At 43.6% G+C, this 20,447-nt stretch overlaps 1 protein-coding gene across 4 annotated transcripts in view; it reads right to left on the reverse strand.

The window, feature by feature from the left end:
- The window catches only part of UGGT1 (UDP-glucose glycoprotein glucosyltransferase 1), a 118,853-nt gene that overhangs the window by 85,018 nt on the left and 13,388 nt on the right, over positions 1 to 20,447 (reverse strand). For all 4 annotated transcript variants that reach the window (XM_053308613.1, XM_053308614.1, XM_053308612.1 and 1 more), the window contains exons 6-11: positions 17,267 to 17,441; positions 15,669 to 15,765; positions 14,244 to 14,322; positions 13,898 to 13,998; positions 5,934 to 6,033; positions 918 to 978 (exon numbers count right to left, since the gene is read on the reverse strand). In XM_053308613.1, the coding sequence (XP_053164588.1) occupies positions 918 to 978; positions 5,934 to 6,033; positions 13,898 to 13,998; positions 14,244 to 14,322; positions 15,669 to 15,765; positions 17,267 to 17,441 (613 nt within the window). The remainder of the gene's footprint in view (positions 1 to 917; positions 979 to 5,933; positions 6,034 to 13,897; positions 13,999 to 14,243; positions 14,323 to 15,668; positions 15,766 to 17,266; positions 17,442 to 20,447) is intronic.

Raw genomic sequence — 20,447 nt, forward strand, 5'->3', positions numbered from 1 at the left:
AACTTCTAGATTCTTCTTGAAAACTACTAATAGCCTTCCCTCCTTTATCCAGACCTGGGCCGTGGCTACCACAGTACAAGCAGAAGCTTATGCCTGTGGCTATGAGGCACTAGTATGTGCAAGACAAACAGGGAAAGGCACAGCATTTTGTCAAAAGTCATTACTTTTATTAAATCCCCTTCAGACCACCATAGGCTGCAAGTGACTGGAGTCATTTTTGTAGTCCACATGAAAGGAAATTGTTTTTTCAATCTAGCCTGAAGCACGTAGGTCACCGCAGGAAAGACAGCGATTGAATCTGATACTTAGAAGCTCTGTAGAGTGTGCTGAGCCAAACTTAATCATTCCAACAGGGCTCAAAGTGACACTCAGAGCTGCAGGCATTTTCATTCACTGTCTCTAGGGACACTGGAGCTGCCTTGTTGCTGTGATCAGAGATTTCCTTTTCCACAGTTATTACTCAATTAAAATTTATGAGTAAGATCAACAGGAAAGCACTTTTCATCTAGAGTACTATAATATGCATAACACTACTAATACATTCAAGTTAAACAGATAGCATTTATCACCACTGGAGAACAGAGTCATAGCATTTTAGAGTGGGAAGAGACCTAGAAGGCCTTCCAGTCCACCCCCTGCTCAGTGCAGGAATCTGCTGCCATAGGAGAATAAATATTCCACAATGATTGGCTTTTTAATATCAAATCTGAAAAAGCTTTCTAAAGGTGGGCACAATAATTACTCCCAAGTAATTCTTCTTCAAAAATGAATTGTGTAACTAATTCACTACTAGAATTCAATACCAACAGAAATATTTACACTGCTAAGAGAGTCATAAAACCTTTCTTAAATACATTTCAACAACAACAGAAATATGTGCTTTAAAACTTTAGAGCTATACAAAAAATCATTATTACCTTTTGGTTCTCTTCAACTTCAGATCTGAGTTCTGAAGAAACAACTGTCTTCATTATTCCTCTACCAAAACAAATACCAAATCAGAAAATTCATTTTTATCACTATCTGCCCAACTTCCCATTATCCCTTGCTTTGCTTTCACACACACACATTAAAAAAAACCCCACTGTTTTAAGAACAAGCAAATGTGAACCTCAGGCATGGACAATGCCTGCTTGCCTCCCCTTTGTGTATGAGGGGAGGAAGCTTTCTCTTTGTAGCTTGGAATAAAGTGCAGTTTCTTGTGATTTTGGAAACTAGAGTTTGTTCAAACCAGTTATTTATAACAAACCAGGATCTACTGTATTTGAACAAACTATGGTTACCCAAATTTGTACATAAGGAAAACTGTTGTTTATTCCAAACTGCAAGAGCAAATTTTAAACTTCCTCCATTTTGTACATGAAGTGGCAGTGGAAATGGGTAAGCCCAAGGGTTGTGTCTGCTCATTCTCACAATGCTAGCCTATCGTTTAGAGCAGGAATTCTCAACCTTGGGTCCCCAGATGTTACTGGACTTCAACTCCCATAATCCCTAACCAAAGGCCACTGGGGCTGGGAATTATGGGAGTTGAAGTCCAATAACATCTGGGGACCCAAAATTGAGAATCCCTGGTTTAGAGCACGCCTGCTCAACTTCGGCCCTCCTGCAGATGTTAGTCTACAACTCTCATAATCCCTGGCTATTGGCCACTGTGGATGGGGATTATGGGAGTTGTGGTCCAAAAACAGCTGGGGGGGGGCAAAGTTGAGCAGGCCTGGTTTAGAGTTACGTCTTAACTAGGATAGATAGATACTTTATTTACGGCCAATGGCCAAAACAACAACACAAACAATAAAAATTATTCCAGCATTCAACATTAACTTAGTCATTAACTTTAGCATCAATCAATGAACTACGAATTCTCATTGTGATGTAACAAAACTTTGCTACAACATGAGAGATGCAGAGTGCATTATCTTCAAGTAAAAATTTCACCAGCAAATCATCCAATTGATGTTGAAACTTAGAAAGAAGCAGCAGAATCAAATGACATCTAATATTACTGTAGAATCTATAGTGTAATAAAATGTGAGCAATTGATTCAGGTTCACCCGAACCACAAGGGCACAAGCGAGCCTCCAGAGGTAGATGTAGAAATCTCCCCATCAATATAGCTGAAGGAAAGGCATTAAAGTGTGCTCTTGAAAAAGCCCAGTTGAACTTTCTGACAGTTATGGTGGACAAATATGAAGCCGAAAAAACCCCCACCCTGGCCTTAAATTGACTGTAAAATGCCGGCAGACAAGCCAACTCGTTCTGAGACTCCATATCATTTAGACATTGACGAACTAATTTTGGGGCATTCACTAGGTCAGTTCCTAATAAAAATTCAGGATCTAGGCCAATATTGGAAAGCTTATCCATAATCGTTACCAGCCAAATAGGCCGGGGTGTAGCCGAAAGAAACCCAGGATGCACACAAAGACACACGCAACCTTCTCTACCTCAAAACACAATATGCCTCACTGGAGCATGCAGCTGTTACATCAGTAAGTAAACAGATTATCCAGCCAGCCAGCCAAATTCTGTCTCTGGGCGGTTTACAACAACATAAAACAGATTAAAAATGAAAACCTTAAAACAATTTAAAACTGCAATCCAATTAAAACGCTTAGGTGAAAAATTAAGTCTTTAGAGACTTTTAAAAGCTTGTCGGGGTGGGGTGGGGGCTCTTATCTCAGCAGGGAACACATTCCAGAGTCTTGGGGCAGCAACAGAGAAGGACCGTCACTGTGTAGCCACCAGACGAGCTTAAGAATTTACTTCATATTATTCTCAAGGTACAGATTACATGGTAAAAGCAACATGTATTTATTTCAGCCAAACTCTCTAGGACAGATTGTCTCACAAAAGATTACATTTCAAGCAACTATCTCAATTTCCCTTCAGTTCATGCATAAAACTTGCTTCTGTCCAGAACCAAGGCCCACTAATTCTCAAGGTCTTACACACAGGACAGCAAATCAACAGTTTAAAAATAAAAAACAAGCAGCATGCAAACAAATGTGTGTATTGCCACGTCTTTGAATGGACAACCCTCTCAGGGTTTGCTCGGCTTCTGGCCCTGCCTCTTATTCACCCCCTTGGAGACCTCGGTTACCAGGAGAGGGAAGCGGTTCCATGACACCAGTTCCTCCTCTGTTCCCTGGGCAACTTTTCCTTGGAGTTGGCTTAGTGTTTATGAGTACCATTCTCCTTCTTGCCAACTTTTCCTCCTTGGTCTCTGCAACTTCACTTTAAATAAATGCTGGCATTGTCAACAATCCTGTGCATGCATTCTAGGACTGCAAGAAAATCCCCTAAGTTCTTGTGCAAGTTTGTTGCTGAGAGGCCGGGCTGCTAAAGCACCACAGCACAGACTTCTCCTTAAGCCTGCACAAGATCCCTGCAACTGCTTTCTCCCCATTTCCAATTCTGAAGAGCCCTCCAGAGTCTCACAGACCAAGCTGGTAAAGGACATGCTTTCCAACATGTATTACCCAGAAACAAAGCAGTGGAGCAGAACAAAGAGGCTGGGTTCACAGAGAAGAGTAGTGAGCATTTAAAATGTGGCATGTAAGCAACACACATTTAACAGTGAGGGGGACGAGCAAGTTAAACACTGGTGGACTTCTCCTGCAGCAAGTATTTATATGTATGGACTCTGGGTCCATTTCTTAGCCGAGTGAGACCAAACATGACACCAAGAAACTTTGATGTATTCTAGGATTGGGTGAGTCATTAGTCCAAGACCATCTACCACTCTAAGAGGCTATTCCCACGATCAGGTGAAATCGGGCTGGGAAGCCTAGCTCGATTTCATCTGACCATGAGAACCACCGGGCTTGCAGGTGAGCCCGGTGGCCTCCAGGCAGTTAACCCGCCAAACTACCCCCTCCCCTTAAACCGAGTTTGCGAACCCAGTTTTTTTAATCATGAGTTACCACGGCGCGGCTCTGCGCCACAGCAACTCATGAGGAGACCCCTGACTGGGAGGCTGAAAAGCAGCCTCCCGGCTCAGGGGTCTCTCCAGCATGCCCTGCGCACTCGTGCAGGTCATGCTGGAGCTTCCGGTGGCCACAAGGTCCCCGATCCTGCCAGCTCCCACCGGCTCCGTAATGGCCCAGAGCAGAATGCCTGCTTGTGTGCAGGGAGAGCGGGCTAAGCCCGCTCTCTCTGCAAACCCTCCCCAGGATCTTCTCATTAATCGTGAGAACAGCCTCCTTATTAGATATCCAAAACACAATTAAGAATAGTTTTGTGTCTGAGATCTCCACCCACCTTGGATCCCTTAAAGGGGACATTACGCTAATGTTAGAGATACAAAGACACCATACTCCCTGACTGTAGCCTATAATCCATGAAGCTGATTTTAACTGCTTTACTAGATCGTCCTTTTTAGTTAGTCACTTCATTTCCCTTTTTACCCTACAGTACATTTTATAGTCTCTCTCTCTCTCTCTCTCTCTAACATGGTAGATGTCTTCTATTCATTGATAATCCTAGGTATACTAGAGTTGTATTTTACATATCCCACTAGAGTTGTATTTTGTAACTGATTAATTTTATGTAGCAGTTTTATATTTTATTTTATATTTTAGCTACCTTGCTTGTACTCCATAGTATGTTTTAAATATCTTGCATTTTTAGACCCTTATTCCATCAGTCTTCCCAATAGAGCTGTAATAAAAAATCTCAATCTTATAGTTTATAGTAGCAATACATGTAAAATTTATTTTCATAATAATCTGACTGCCTTATCCACTTTACTGTATTACTATATTATAACCTGTGCTGGTGTTTGACTGTAATAAAGGTGACTGACAGAAAGATACCATACCAAAGTGCAGTCATTCCAAGCAGTGTTCCCTCTTCCTTTAGTCAACAACATCTGGGAATCTCTGTTAAAGTGTAGTGATGTGCACTAATTGGTTCGCGGGCCATGTTAGAGGCCTGTGAACCGGTTTGCAAGTGGCCCGGTCAGGCGGTCTGATGCGGGGGGGGGTCTTGCTTTAAGGGCGGCGGGGGTTTTACTTACCCCTCCTGCCGCTTTTCCCTCTCCGGCGCTCTGTTTTGTAGAGAAATTTTTGGGGTGGAAGCATTCCTCCCTGCCGCCCCACCCCTGTTGTTGTCCGGAAAAAGCGGAAGTAACTTCTGCGCATGCGCCCGCCGTGCAGCGTGCGCACGCAATGTGCGACATGCACAGCAGGCGCAGGCGCAGAAGTTACTTCCACTTTTTCTGGTCAACAACAGGGGCGGGGCGGCGGGGAGGAATGCTGCCGCCCTGAAAATTTCTCTGCAAAATGGAGTACCGGAGAGGGAAAAGCGGCGGGAGGGGTAAGTACAACCCCCACCCTGCCTTAGAGCGAGACACACACCCTTGGTGTCGGACCGTGCCTCCGCGGTCCATGCACATCCCTAGTAAAGTGTTCTGTCAAGTTGATTTCAACTCATGGCGCCCAAAGAGCCCTGTGGTTTTCTTCGGTAGAATACAGGAGGGGTTTACCATTGCCTCCTCCCGTGCAGTATGAGATGATGCCTTTCAGCATCTTCCTATATCGCTGCTGCCTAATATAGTACCAGCAGGGATTCGAACCAACTCCCATAATTCCCAGCCAAAGGCCACCAGAGCTGGGGATGCTGGGAGCTGTAGTCAATGACGTCTGGGATTCCCTGTTAGAGGGAATGCTGATTCCAAGTATTCATATTAGGCCATCCCCAGTTGCTTCTTATCAAAATGTTGACTAACCAATTGTCCCTGGGTGAACCACCCCAAGGTCGCCCATGTACATAAAAGACCAAATTGCTTTGTTTCAAGAATCAGGATTCCACTCTCAGTTTTATGGACAACCACAGTTTGGATGAGATCTTTAACACTTTTCACTGAAATACGCACTTAGCACAACATTTCTACTAAACAAGTAATTAAAAAGTAGTAATAATAATTATTATACCTAGCCTTTGTAGGAAAATTCTGACTTAGATCTTTCATGACCATCAATGCATACACAGTGGGAGTAGTCAGAATGCGGGCAGCAGTTTGAAAACTTAGATCTAAAAAAGAAAATAGTTAATTTAATTATGATAAAGCTAGTCCTTCAAACAAAAACAACTTAAGTTTACAAGATATTTAAAACATCAGCCAGATCCCTAGGAGATCTCAAACACACGAAATACTACCCCCACTCACTTTGAAGAGACTGTTCACATGCTTGAAGTTGAGCTCATGCTTGAGGGCTTTGCTAGATTCAGCTAGAACACCCACCACTTTGCTCCAACAACTCTCAATTTTAGCAAAGTGCACAATTCGCACATCTACATTTCAAAAAAGGGTTACACAAGGGCGCAGGGGAGTGGTGGACAGCAACTATTCACCAGTTGGGAATGAATTCTGATCAGCTACACATTGGCCATGCATTATTGGTTTATTTTCTTCAAATAGCAACTATGGAGGGTGTGAGGAGGGAGCTTCCAGCAAGTCAATGGAAGCTTCCCTTCTGGAGCCAATAGTTGTTTGAGGTGCAGTTTTCTTCAGAATGGCAGCATAGCAGGAAAGAGCTAAATAGCCCATCCCCATGCACTGCAGTCCCAATTCTGATAGCTGCCTCCTCCACAGCCACTTGAGTAAAATAATTATGCAGAGCCAAACACTATGAGGCTTTGTTCTTAAAACCAGCCTAACCCTGCCTGGGCTGCCTGAGCAGAGTTAGGCTGGTCATGAGAAGTGGCGGGATCCTTATGGATCCCTCTGCTCCCCTCCTGCCTAACCCCTTAAATAACTCCAGCTTTTAGCCAAGATTAAGCGTGCTCTTGCAACTTTAACCCAGCTACCAGGAATCACAGAGATGGGTGCATAGAGTGCCTTTTGGAGGGGGGAGTCCCATATATGATGCACATACCATGCATTTACATTGAGGGATGCCTGGACACTGGAACAAGTTCCAGCCCCAGATCCCTCCACCATGCTCTGTGCTTTATGGAGCTGCACGGAGCAGAGCTGTTTGTGTGGGCATGTGAGAGGCAAAACAGGTTGCTCACCTTTAACTATTGATCTGGAAGTCATCCGTTGCAGTCCTAAGAGTGGGTTCTGCACCTGCAAGGGGCCATTTGGGCAGAATTGACTAGCTCCTCGAAGTGCTTAGCCCCGCCCCCTGCATATGGTGCACTTGCTCAGTTTCCCGTTAGAGCAGACAGGACAAGGGACAAGCTCCATTGCTCAGTAGGTCAACAGATAGATGGGTAGAGGTTGTTCAGGCCTTTTAAGAATCTTTTGGAGTCTGGATGCGAGACAACCATTGTTCCATCCCATCTAGGATGATGAGCAGAAATGGCAGCCAGATGAACTTTAATGGAGACATTGGCCAGTTTCTGCTGCTTAAGGCTCGTGAGGTACAGCAGGACTTGGCAAGATGTTGCAGAGTAAGGTAGAAAACCTTGCCACTGTGCATCCACACTGAATCGCTTCCCCTGCCTGTTGTAATTGATGAGAGTCAATTTCTTCCTGTTGTGGAGGATGTCGTTCAAAAACTTATCCTCCAGGCAATCAAGTTTAGGGTTTTTAGGTCAGGATGACCAAGTCTTCTGTCCTCCTGTAGCAGAAGATCCTCGCATTGACACAGACACCTGTGGCAACCCTCCGACAGTCTGAGTGCTTATTGAAACCATGGCTCTCGGGGCCACCAGGGAACAATCAAAATACAATTTGCAGACTCCTGCAGGATTTTCACTAGAACAGAGGGTAAAGAGGAAAGATGTATAGAAATTTCTGACCCCGACTGAATTGGAAGGCATCCCCTCTGGAGTTCTGGCCGACACTGGCCCTCGAGCAATATTGGAGGCACTTCTTGTTCACTGACGTTGCGAACAGATTGATTTCTGGAGTCCCCCATGCCCTGAACAGCAGTAGAAGGTATGTCAGATTGACCTCCCATTCATGTTGCTGCAGAAGAAGTTGCAACCTGATGAGATGATCCCCTAGGGTGTTTTCCACACCTTTGATGTGGATAGTGGTTAGGGTCATTTGTTGAACTATGGCCCAGTTCCAAATTTGAAGGCTTAGCATACAAAGGGAACAGGAATTCGTCCCTCCCTTGCAGTTTAGATAAGCAATTGCCGTAGTATTGTGTAGGCTGGTTTGACCCACCTTTCCCGTCAGCGATGGTTGGAAGGATTTGAGCACCAGGAACACAGTCAGGAGTTCTAAAATGTTGATGTGCATTTGGCACTGGCTCGGAGACCACAGGTCTTGTGCACAAAGATCCCTGCAATGGGCTCCCCAAGCTTGCAAAGAAGTAGGCTTGAGCCTGAAACGTTTCAGAGAACATTATAGAGGCTTCCAAAACGTTTCGGCTCCAGGGCCGTTTCAGCACCAGCGGGTGCACCTACCTCTCCCGCCACTTTCCCCCCGCCGGCACTCCGTTTGTACCGAAATCCATAGGGCAGCAGCATATCTCCCTGCCACCCCTTCCCCCTTTTGTCACCACAAGTCGCCGGAAGTATCGGCTGCGTGTGCACTCATCGCATGCGTGTGCGCACGCACAGCCGGTACTTCCGGCAGCTTATGGCGATGAAAGAGGGAAGGGGCGGCAGGGAGGTACGCTGCTGCCGCATGGATTTCGGTACAAACAGAGCACCGGTGGGGGGAAAGCAGCGTGAGGGGTAAGTGCACCCTCCCCAGCCCTTAAGGAGCCACCCCCGCCACCACCAAAACGTGGCTGAGCAGTTTTGGGCTCAGGCCTACAAAGAAGCCCCCATTATGACCCAGGCAGACAGTTACGGTACTTGGAAGGAGACTCCCACCAGGAGATTGACCTCCTTTGTCTACCACTGGAGTGGAGTGACACTAGGATCGGGTATGGAATCGTCAGCAGCATCTGAGCATTGTCTACGTTGGGTCAGAAAACCGACAGAAACCAGAGTTGCAGATGTCTCAGTCAAAGTTTGGTGTAGTACACAGTGGAGTTGCATGAAGCCATCAGGCTCAGTAATTTCTGTATCTTGTGAGCCTTTTGTCTGGGATGCGCCATAAAGGTGGATATTAGGGTTCTGATGCACAAGAAGCACTCCATGAGCAGAAATGCACATTGTGCTTCCGCGTCAGGAATGGCCCCTATGTAGTCTATGCACTTCACTGGCTGGAGTTTTAACTTTGACCAGTTGACCTGGATGCCAAGATCCTCCAGTAAGCTTAGGACCGTCATTCATTCATTCATTTGGAACCCTGTCCCCAAAGGGCTCACAATCTAAAAAGAAACATAAGATAGATACCAGCAACAGTCACTGGAGGTACTGTTCTGGGGGTGGATAGGACCAGTTACTCTCCCCCTGCTAAATAAAGAGAATCACCGCATTAAAAGGTGCCAAGTTAGCAGGGGTTTTATCCTTCCTGCCAGAAGCCAGTTGTCAAGGTATGGAAATATTGCTAATCCTTGCCATCTAAGGTGTGCTATGATCACAGCCATACGTTTTGTAAATACATGGGGCACCATCACCAGATCAAATGGGAGTATGTTGTATTGATAGATTTGTTGGCCCGCTGTGAACCTGAGGTTTTGCCTGTGGCTGTGCTGGATCCCGATGTGGAAATACACATCTTGGAGATCCAATGTCATGAACCACTCCTCCTGTGAAGGAGAGGAAGGATGCCCTGCAACACCATCATGCAAAACTTGCACACATCCACGTGGCAGTTCAGCCACTGTAGGTCCATAATCAGTTGTAGGCCTCTGTACTGTTTAGGGATCTGGAAGTAGCAAGAGTAAAAACCCCGCCACTGATCTGTCCACCAAACAGGAGATATCACCCCCTTGTCTAAGAGCATTTGAACTTCCTCTATCAGCAGCTGGGGTGCAGGTAGTCTTGATCTGTTGAACGATGGTAGTGTTGTGGATTCTATGGCATAGCCTGTCTGGACTATGTGAAGGACCCAGTGGTCTGATGTTATGTTGCGCCATGCGAAGGCATGACTTGCCAGCCTGATGTTGGAGGCAGCTAGGATGGAAGGTAGTAGAGAACTCGATGGTGTTGACTCATGGACTAGGGTATTCAGTGGACTGACCTCGTGATCAAAGATGTTTGCCCGAGTTGGTGGTCTTTGGGCAGGTGCCTTGAGAGGCTCTTGATTTCTGGTTAAAGGGCTTCCTATTAAAGCATTGATATTGCTTACAGAAGCCTTTCCTGTCCATCTGTTTGTAGGAGTATTGCCTTCTACCAAACTGGTGGTATTTAGAGCTATAGGTCTGTGAAGGAGCTGAAAAGGTCTTTGCTGTAAATTTTGACTTTTTAATGGATTCCATGGTGGTGTCTGTGGTTTCACAGAAGAGACCCTTTCCATCGAAAGGCAGGTTCTCCACATGATCCTTCATGTCAGGCTGAAGCACGGTAGAGTGCAGCCAAGTGTGTATCCATAAAGAAACAGCAGTAGCCAATGTCCGAGATACGGTTTCTGCCAGGCGTTTGGCAATGCTCAGCTGTTGTCTGGTTAAGAGAGTAACTTTGGAATGGATATCATTGAATTTGGCTAGAAACTCCTCCAGTGAAAGGTCGACCTGTATTTCGTAAAGCAGGCAGTATAATTAGCAATTTTAACCACCAGGCGGGAGGTAGAGTAGATTTTTTATCCAAGGACGTCTAACTTTTGTCCCTCTTTGTCCCTTAGTGTGGTATGATGCCTGCTGGTCTTAGAAGATGAGGCACAATCTACTACCAGAGAGTTGGGAGGTGGATGCTTTAGTAGAAAGTCATTATCTTCTTCCTAAATCCTATACAAATTCTCCAAGCACTTGGTGGTAGGAGCAGAGGTCTGGAGAGTTTCTCAGACCAACTTAGCAGCCTTGAAGATCACAGGCAGCACAGGGAGGTATACTGGCTAGATGGGAGTCATCGAAATATAGAACTTGTGGACAGAGTAGTTCACATCTTGGGCCTGCTTCTTTAACTCTAAACCAAGTGCAGAAGCCATCTCAGAGATCTGTTTGTGATAGGAATGCATCTCTTCATTAAGAGACATGTTGTCACCCGGTACCACCTTGATAGGGAGGTCGCCAGGTTGTTTAGAGGAACTGGAGACCGTAGAAGATGAATCAGAATCATCTGTTATAATTATGGTAGAAGACCCATCTTCTTAGGTGCTGTTTGAATTCACGAAGTAGTGGCAACAGGGGCCACCATCTGGGTTGGTTGACTCTTGAGAACAAGGTTTTGGCAACCTGACCCTCTGTGTAGACATGCAGGTTAGCTGGATAGGAGGTCTAGGCACCAAGGAATTATCTTCTCTCAATGGCGTAGCCTGTGTTGACACTGAAACTACAGCGGTGGTCAGTGTGGGTACCGGGGTAACCTGGGTCAACATCAAGACCATTACAGCCGCTAGCTTTGTCAATTCTGGTGGAGGGATAATCCGTATGACAATAGGTACCATCAGCACTAAGGATTGGTGATGGGCCTTCCAATGTCTATATTCCTGGTAATCAAATGGTAGTCCGGGGGAGCTCAGCTGTGCCTGTGACACATCTCTGCCTCCACAAACTAAGCCTCATGTGGTAACATAGTCAGTTGGGGCTTTCCATGGATGTGGACAAGTTTGCATTTGGAAAGGCTGGAAAGCTGAAGGTGTTGAATGAGTAGAGAGACGAGCTTGAGATGAGGAGGTTCCCAGAGTTCTCAATATCAAAAAAGATGTTCCATCCTCATCAGTGTCAAGACCTTGGCTAAGAAATCCATAGAACAAGCCTGCTCAACTTGGGCCCCCAAGCTGTTTTTGGACAACTCCCATAATCCCCAACCATAATGGCCAATAGCCAGGGATTATGGGAGTTGTAGGTCAACATCTGCAGAAGGGTTGAAATTGAGCAGCACTGCCATTGAAGCTCGATGCCGATGTAGTACTTTCAGTGGAATCCAGCATATTCAAGATGCGTTGGGCAGCACCGGGTCCTAAGCCAGTTTCTAGATCATCAGCATCAGCATCAACGTTGAAAGAGACTGAGGAAGATGCAGGACAGAGAGCATATGGTGTTTGGAGAGTGGCTGGAGATGGAGATTGCCCTGGTGTGAACACAGGGAGTGCTCACGGCGTTGAGCAGTCGATACTGTGGTCAACATCAACTGCGTTGTCATCGTCGCTGGGCATCATGCCATAGATGTGGAAGAATTTAGTTCTACAACTTCTGGCGTCGATGGGTGAGATCGAGGGATCAACGGGGCTGACTGAAGAGTCACTGGGGAAAGGGTAGCCCGCGAAGGTGTGGGAATCAGCTTGCACCCAGTCTTGGCACCTTTCTCCCGATGCTTCGTGGAAGGTGGCACCCCTTTGGCATCAGAGCCCTGATGTCGAGACTTATGCCTCTTTTGATGTGCCGATTCAGAAGGCGGTTTGGGTACTTTAAACGTGCCAATGGAAGCTTTCAGAGCAACCCGCGGTGAGGTTTTAGACTGCACAATGTCAGACCCTGACGCCGACTTCGACGCTGAGCTCGATGTTGATCTCAGTACCGTACCGGATGTTGAAAGTTCAGGAGTGTCCGCCAGAGATCTCGGCATGGGCATTCCAGGGCGCACAACGTCATCATAAAGGGCAGCCTGCAAACAAAGGGCTCTATTTTTTCTGGTCTGGTGGGAGAAAGTAAGACAAATCTTACAAGTAGAGGTATTGTGCTCTTCCCCCAGACAAAGTAGTCAGAGCTTGTGGTCTTCCATTGAGGGATGTTTTGCACTGCAGTGGAGACAGAGTTTAAAGGTCTTTTTCTTATCCATAGTAAGTAAATAAAATGACAATAATACTCAAGTGTCGAGCAAGAGTCCATTCCGTGTGTAAGCCGTTAATCAGTTTGAGGTCATATCTGAGAAAAAGTCCATTCGATAGAACAAAGTTAAAAAGGTGAGAGAAATGGTTCAGGCTGAGTCAGAAGATAATTTTCGTTTTCCACAAAATAAAACTGTTCCAGTCTGAGAAGCTCACTGTCCGAGGTGCCGACACAACGGCGATCAGAAAGAAACTGAGAACACTAGACTGCCCAAACTGAGCAAGTGCACCACGTGCAAGTGCTTCAAGGAGCTAGTCAATTCTGCCCAAATGGTCCCATGCAGGCGCAGAACCCGCTCTTATGAGTGCAACAGATCATGGTCCAGATGAACAACATTGTAGTGGGAGGTGCCTCCTATTTCAACCCCAGCTTTCTTCTAAAAGAAAGAATCTGCCTCCTAGCAGAGAGAGGAGCGTACCCTAGTGCTCTGGACCAGGGATTCTCAACATTGGGTCCCCAGATGTTATTGGACTTCAATTCCCATAATCCCCAGCCTTGGTTGGGGATTATGGGAGTTGAAGTCCAGTAACATCTGGGGACCCAATGTTGAGGATCTCTGCTCTGAATGATGGAACAGTGACAGATAGGGTGACAAATGACTTTGGAGTTTTAGACATCTTTAGTATCCATAAGGCGACTATAAGTCAAACATAATGTGACTGTAAAAAACACAATTACAATTCATTTGATATTGCAGTCAGGGGAGCATTTCTCCTTTTGCACAGAGGAGAACTTATTTGGAATAGTGTGTAGATGGGAAGCATTTCAGAACTAGTACAAAGTGTGGCTCTAAGTACACTTGCATTGATGGATGCTCCTGCTGACACAAGAACACTTCAGACAGAAGTCAGGGAGAATGTAAAATACATTTCTACAGGAAATGTATAATGAGACTTAAATGCATAGTTTAACTGCTTCTAGGAAGTGTATGATAAGGACCATCTTCAGACATTGCTCAAACACACACTTTATTTTATCTTTATTTATGGTTATTTATCTGTGTAAACCACTTTTGGAACTATTGTTGAAAAGCAGTTTATAAATATTCATCGTATTCATACTTTTCTATACACACAACGCAACAACAACCACAAACCTTAATATGAATGCATTACCTTGTAATTGCCACACTTTCAATGGTGCCATTTCATTGGTACTTTCAACAAGATGTTTTCTTAATTCTTTCAATTCTTCTTTCAAGTCAGGATGCAGCTGCCTGAAAGAAAAAGAAGTGAATTGAAAAATACTGTCTCTCTGAAATTAGCTCAACCTCCCGCTGCCCCTCACCATTAAAAACCCACAACTACCCTAGATATGGGTTTTCTTTTTTAATACCATGTACATTTCGGCTTTGAGAATACAGTTAACATTCTTTAAATGTTTGCCTGCAAATAAGGTTTCTGGAACATTTAAATAGAAAAGCAAGAAACAATGAACAGGTTTATCAAGATAACAATTTACCTTAGTCTCCCAAACAGAAATCCTTGTACTTCATCAATGGGGTCATTTTCACCTATTACCGTTGCATTCGTTTCTGTACCTACAGAAACATGAAAACCACCTCAATGAGGATACTATGCAAGAGACTTTTAACAAATAGACTCTGACTCATTTTGCAATGTATTGTCACACATTAAAACCTCATACATTAAAGGGAATAAGCGCATGCTATTTCTATAAAAATAAAAAATAAAAAGAGTACTACAACAAATAACTAAAATGAGTCACCCTCTGGTGAGGTACAGATGTGAGTCACATCCTTTGGGAGTCCATATCTTAATGCTGCTCTTGTCACTCATTAAAGATTCTGGTGCTGCTTTCGCCTGCCACTGAAAGTCACACTCTAAAGTGAGTAGGAGCCCATAAGCCCCACATCCTTCATGATTGTCGCGCCGCTGTTTCACAGACACACACACCCCTGACCGCTGGCACAAAGTTATGTTGGCGAATCGTGCCCAAAACATTTTCCAGTGCTTATAAGTCAAGTGTAACACAAAGGAGACATAATGGTACTGACATTGCTGCTCATTCTGCATCATACAGAATAGGCATGGCTGGGTTATTCATTTAACATTTCTGTTTAGAACACAACACCAAACACTTAGAGTATTTGGTGGAGCCTTATGTTTCTCTTTTAACTTATTTGCAGGAAATATTTTTTAAAGCCATAATTCAGATATTGAAGAAGGAAAAAGGCAGTTAATACAGAATAGTAATTAGCAGCTATTTCTTTACTGAGGAAATTTGCTGTCTTTCATTCACCAGAGCTTATTTTTAGAGAAGAGAGGGCTAGAGGGGGCAATTAAGGATATACCTTATGAAGCCTCAACAAGGAGGAAGAACACAAAACAAGAAGAAGGAGTCCAGCCCCTGGGAGTGTGGCCTTAGGGGAAATCCCAGACATAGCAAGCCAAGAGGCAGACAGAGAGCAAATCCACATAGAGTCGAGGACTCAGACACCAGCCTGAACACGAAGCTTTTCTATTCCCAGCATGTTAAGGGAAACTAATGGAGTACCTGGCTGGACAGAGTCACCCTGGAGCAAGCACATCATAATCTGGGGAACTTTCTAGCTGCAGTCCTGGATAGCTCACCACAAGGGCAGTAGAGCACAGACCAAAGATTCCACGATCCAGCCTCTGTGGCTCCTGACAACATGTGAACAATTCCAGAGTGACAGGAAACTCAGAGGTGACATTTTGACAGGGGACATTTCTACTCAATGGTATTTCATTTAAATTAGAGCAACATCATGTTAACATGGATAATAGTAATAAAGAACAGGAAGATATTTTTTTTTAAGTTATCTATTAGCAAAATATAAAGCTTTTCCAGGATATTCTAAATTATGGTGGAACCACTGCTACTTTTAAGGTAGGAATTCACCTTTCACCTGGGCATCATCCTTGGCCTTATATTCTGTACTTTTAATGGCCAGTTCCACTCCATAGCCTGACAGGTAGACTTTTTCCTTGCTTGGATTCTACAAGAAAAAAACAATATTGCACCAACAAGCTGTTTACTTGGATAGTCCCTCCCAAGTTTGCAAACCACAGGTAGCTGGCAGCTCGGCCAGCCTGCTTTAAGCTTCTTAACATAATATGTACCCAAGCGTCTTGTGGCTCACCCATACTCTCCTGAGGTAAAAAGAGTTGGGGCCAGATTCACTGGCAGGAGGAGGAGGAAAAGGTGTGGCTTCCATATGACAGATACAATTGTGACTCCTGATTTCTTGGCAGGCTGGCAGAACCTCGCGTTTGGAAGGATGCTGGTGTCTACTGATCTGAAACCTTGATCCTGATTCTCTTTGGCAACCTCTGCTTTTGTACAGAGACAACACCATGTTGGAGTAGGAAGTGGGCAAGTGGTTTGCCTTTCCAGCTAGGAGCAGCAAAATGTGTGTGTCCCTCAAGTGTGACACACACACAAGGCAACAAAACTACTGCTCCTCTCCATCCTTTCACTGAAAAGAGGCTTTTGATGGCTAATTCATAAAATTTAATACAAGAGCAAAATACCAAAAAGAGTTTTGTTTTTTAAGGGAAATAAGAATTCCTTAGCAGCCAAACGAAAAGGGCTCCCAACAGATATATCTTGGACTACTTGCATCTTTAATTTGAAGCCCAAGGCCCAAACATCTTCCAGATCTTTTAGTAATATTCAGCTTAGAGTTAACTTCCTGGTTGCTTTGTATAAAAAAAGATGGAGGAGTCATCCCATTTTCTAAACTCCTATACAGCAGGCCAGAGGTTCTCAAACTTGGGTCCCCAGATGTTACTTGACTACAACTACATAGTTCCCAGCAACAATGACCATAAAACATTGTGGCTAGGGATAATGAGAGTTGTAATCCATTGCTATTGCTGCCACTACTACTATTACTACTACTATGAATATTTATATTCTGCTTTTCAAGAACATCTGGGGACCCAAGTTTGAGAACTCCTTTAGTAGGCTATTAATGAATACCTCATTTTAAAAAATTCTTTTTCAAGACATACTGCAAGCAATTATAATCCAATCTTACAAAAATCATGCTACACTGTAAAAAAAGCATTTGTAATTTTAGCTCTTAATCTAAATTAGATTAAAAACAAACTGGTGGCATTTAGTGTTCTCTCTAATTTTTTTCCATCTGTGAACAGAATGAGTTTTGTTCTGTGCAGCAGTATCAAGGCAGCATGTGTGCGTGCACACACACACACACACACACACACACACGTGCATTCAGAGTGAGGCCTTCCTGATTCTACCTGAGTGGAATCTAAAATTAACTGAGCGGACATACAAAAATGTGTGAGCACACACACAGGCACACACCTTAGAGCGAACACTAGTGGCATTTAAGCCAAGTAACATACTATTCTTATGTAAATATTATTTTATTTATGTACATACTACTCTTACGTAACATTATTCTTCCAAATTCTATATTTACATTACACTCGGAAAACACGAAACCTGTTGTAAATATCAATACTTACAGCAATGTAGTGCCTAAGGATGTAGGTGATTTCTCCTGTATTGGCTTTTGATACAAGTAGCTTGTGGTATCTAGACAACTCCTCAGAGCCAATCTCAGCATACATTATTACAACAGGACTTTCAAGGTTTGAAATTGGGTATTTGTGGTCACCTTTGAACATAAAAGGCTTTGGCCTAAAATAAATTTTGAAAATACGAATATTTTCATTTGTACTTTAACAAGATTAATATTTTCTTTAAAAATAAGAGATTCGCTTCCCTCTGACACTTGTATTAGAGTCCTTATAACTAAGGTCAAAGTCTACAAATTGTCCTCTAGTAGAAGGGTCTACAAAGATCTCAAGCACAAGTCAGGGGTGATTAACCAAGAAGATTTATGACTACGAATTTAAAATAATATGAATAGAACCCCAACATGGCGGTTTCCCTAAAATTAGGGAGCTGAATGCATCAGAATTCATGTTTCCTGAACAGAGAAAGACTTGTATTGTGTAAGAAATCCTTAATTCTGCTGTTCCGGGTGAGTGAGAATGCGAAAAGTTAAAGCGTCATGGCACACTGGATCATTTATATAGGCTTAAATTAATCTACCAACATTATTGATTATAGTTCCTGTATCATGCATTAGCATTATGTATCACATGCAAAAAGTCTTTTTAAAACTCTGTATGGAGAAAAATTACTCCAAACATACACACTTGGAGAAACAAGTGAACAGCCTTGTTTGCAAGGGCAAAGAGACTGATGATTTAGCAACAAGAAGCCTAGAAGGGGGTATTCATTAGGCCCATGCAAAGTTGATTCAGAAAGGTCAGAATTAATCCCAAATTGGCAAAATCGGTTTTAAAAACCCCAACATTTCTGATCCAACATCAACTTTCAGATATCAGATCGGAAATATCTTCTATTACGTTAGAAAGTCAAAATTCATGTCAGGAGTCATGTTGGAGGTACAAAATGGCAGAACTGACATTTTAAAACCTTCAAAAACTTGACACCGCCCCCCCCCCCAAGATCAATGGGGAAATTGAGAAAAAAATTCTTGATACAATCAACGATAAAATTTGATCAAAATTCAATAAAAATCAACAGTTGGGTCTAGAGCTTTGAAACTTGTCACACATGTGGGGACGTAGGCTACGAATTTGAAATGCATTGGTCAATCCTCTGATTTTTGAATTTTTTAAATGGCTAAAAACTTTACAAAAAGTTCAACTGAAGCCCCTCCTTGGTCCATCATTCCACCGCTATGTTGAGGAATCTGACCTTTGCCTTCATATAAAGGGTCAACCGCATGTCCCTTTTGTCACTGCCTCCCTTTATAACTCCAGAATGGCTGGCCATACAGTTATAAAATCTGGCACACATGAAGTCCACATTGTTAGGACTCAGTGTTTTGTTTTTCAAGACAATGGATCAATCCACTGATTTATGGTGATTTTTAAAAAATGTATTTTTAAAATAGCAAATAAAGGCAAAAACCGGCTTGTTTAAAGGCAGAACCTTACAAAAGATTCTAGATCTGAAGCCCCAATGGGCAGCAGGAGAGCATTTCACACCTTTTAATTCCTTAATGACTAAAAGGGAGAGTGAGAAATTATTTCTAAGAAAAAACATAAACATTCAAAGCACTTTCACTGAGTGCTGCTCGTTCTGCAACAGGAAAGAAAAAATTAATATAAAATCAATGGAATGCCCTTTTTCTGTGGAATAAAGACTATAGGACTCATGACAACCTGGACTACATCATGGGGCATATTTTTAAGCCCTAGGAGCAGCCATTAAAAAACTGTGAAGGGTTGGGCAGAAAGGGGGATCAGGTTGCACCTTTTCCTGAAGGCAAAGGGCATATTCCTCCACATGGGGGTGGAATGGTGGTCCAAATAGTGGCTTCAGATACAGAACCTTTTGTAAGGTTCTGCCTTGAAACAAGCTGGGTATTTCCCAATATTGCTTAAAAAAAATAAATTCAAAAGTTCACCAAAAACCAGAGGATTTTTCCATTGCCTTGGTGGGGATGGGGGCACCGAATACCACCAATGTGGACCTCATATGCACCAGATTACATAACTGTATGCCCAGCATATTAAGGGGGGGGGGGGCAAAGGGGGCATTCTGTTATCCCTTTTTATGAAGGCAAAGAGCAAATTTCTTCACATGGGGGTAGAATGATGGTCCATGGGGAAGCTTCAGTTACAGAGGTTTTTGTAAAGTTCTGGCTTGAAACAAACCAAATTTCACAATTTTTAGCCATCTAAACAAAAAAAATTCAAAAATTCACCAAAAATCAGAGGATTGACGAATTCACTTCAAATCCATTACAGGAGGTCTGGGTCTCCTTCCCTTCATGTGTGTGTGGCAAGTGTCAAAGCTCTAGACTCAACAGTTGATTTTTGGTGAATTTTTTAAAAATTCACCATTGACCTCTATGGGGGAAATCTGATTTTCAGATGGATTTCCACATGGAAATCTGACTCCAATCTGATATATGTTAAGGATATGCTTGAAATGCAATTCGAGCTCCAGTTCCTCGCACCTTTAACAGGAAGGAGAGCAGGTCCATGCCTGTTCCTCCTCCACTCACCACCATAGGAAGTTCAACAGCATGGCTGAACTCACATGGCCTCTGCGCATGTGCGGCAGCCATTTGCATGGTCAGAAACCATGCTGACCACACAAATAGCCACCACACATGCACAGAGACCATGTGCATGCTGGCATCATATGAGGGCATCTGGGAGAGCCTCACCTGCACACAATCCTACCTGGGTGGAGCGCTGCCAAACTTCCTATGGCAGCAAGTGGAGGAGGAGCAGATATGGTCCTGCTCTCCTCCGTTAAAGGTGTGGAGAATGTACCGTGATTTGGAGCTTGAATCGTGTTTAGTGCACATCCCTAATATCTGACATGCCCAGGGGAGTAAAGAATCTGATTCTGACATTTTTGGAATTGGATTAGGTCAGATTTGGATCAGATCTGACTTTTTCAAACATGCACTGACCTAATATCCTTTTCACCTCCAAACTATTATTTTAATTATTTCTGCCTGAACATTTCCCACATTTAATTCTCATATTAACATTTTCCTACCCCATCAAATGTCAACTATGCCCTTGAGAACTCTAATATGATAAACAACAGACCAAGTATTCTCATTCAGTCCTGTAACCCTGAAAGCAC

Source organism: Hemicordylus capensis, chromosome 3 (genome assembly GCF_027244095.1).
Source record: "Hemicordylus capensis ecotype Gifberg chromosome 3, rHemCap1.1.pri, whole genome shotgun sequence".
Taxonomy (NCBI): domain Eukaryota; kingdom Metazoa; phylum Chordata; class Lepidosauria; order Squamata; family Cordylidae; genus Hemicordylus; species Hemicordylus capensis.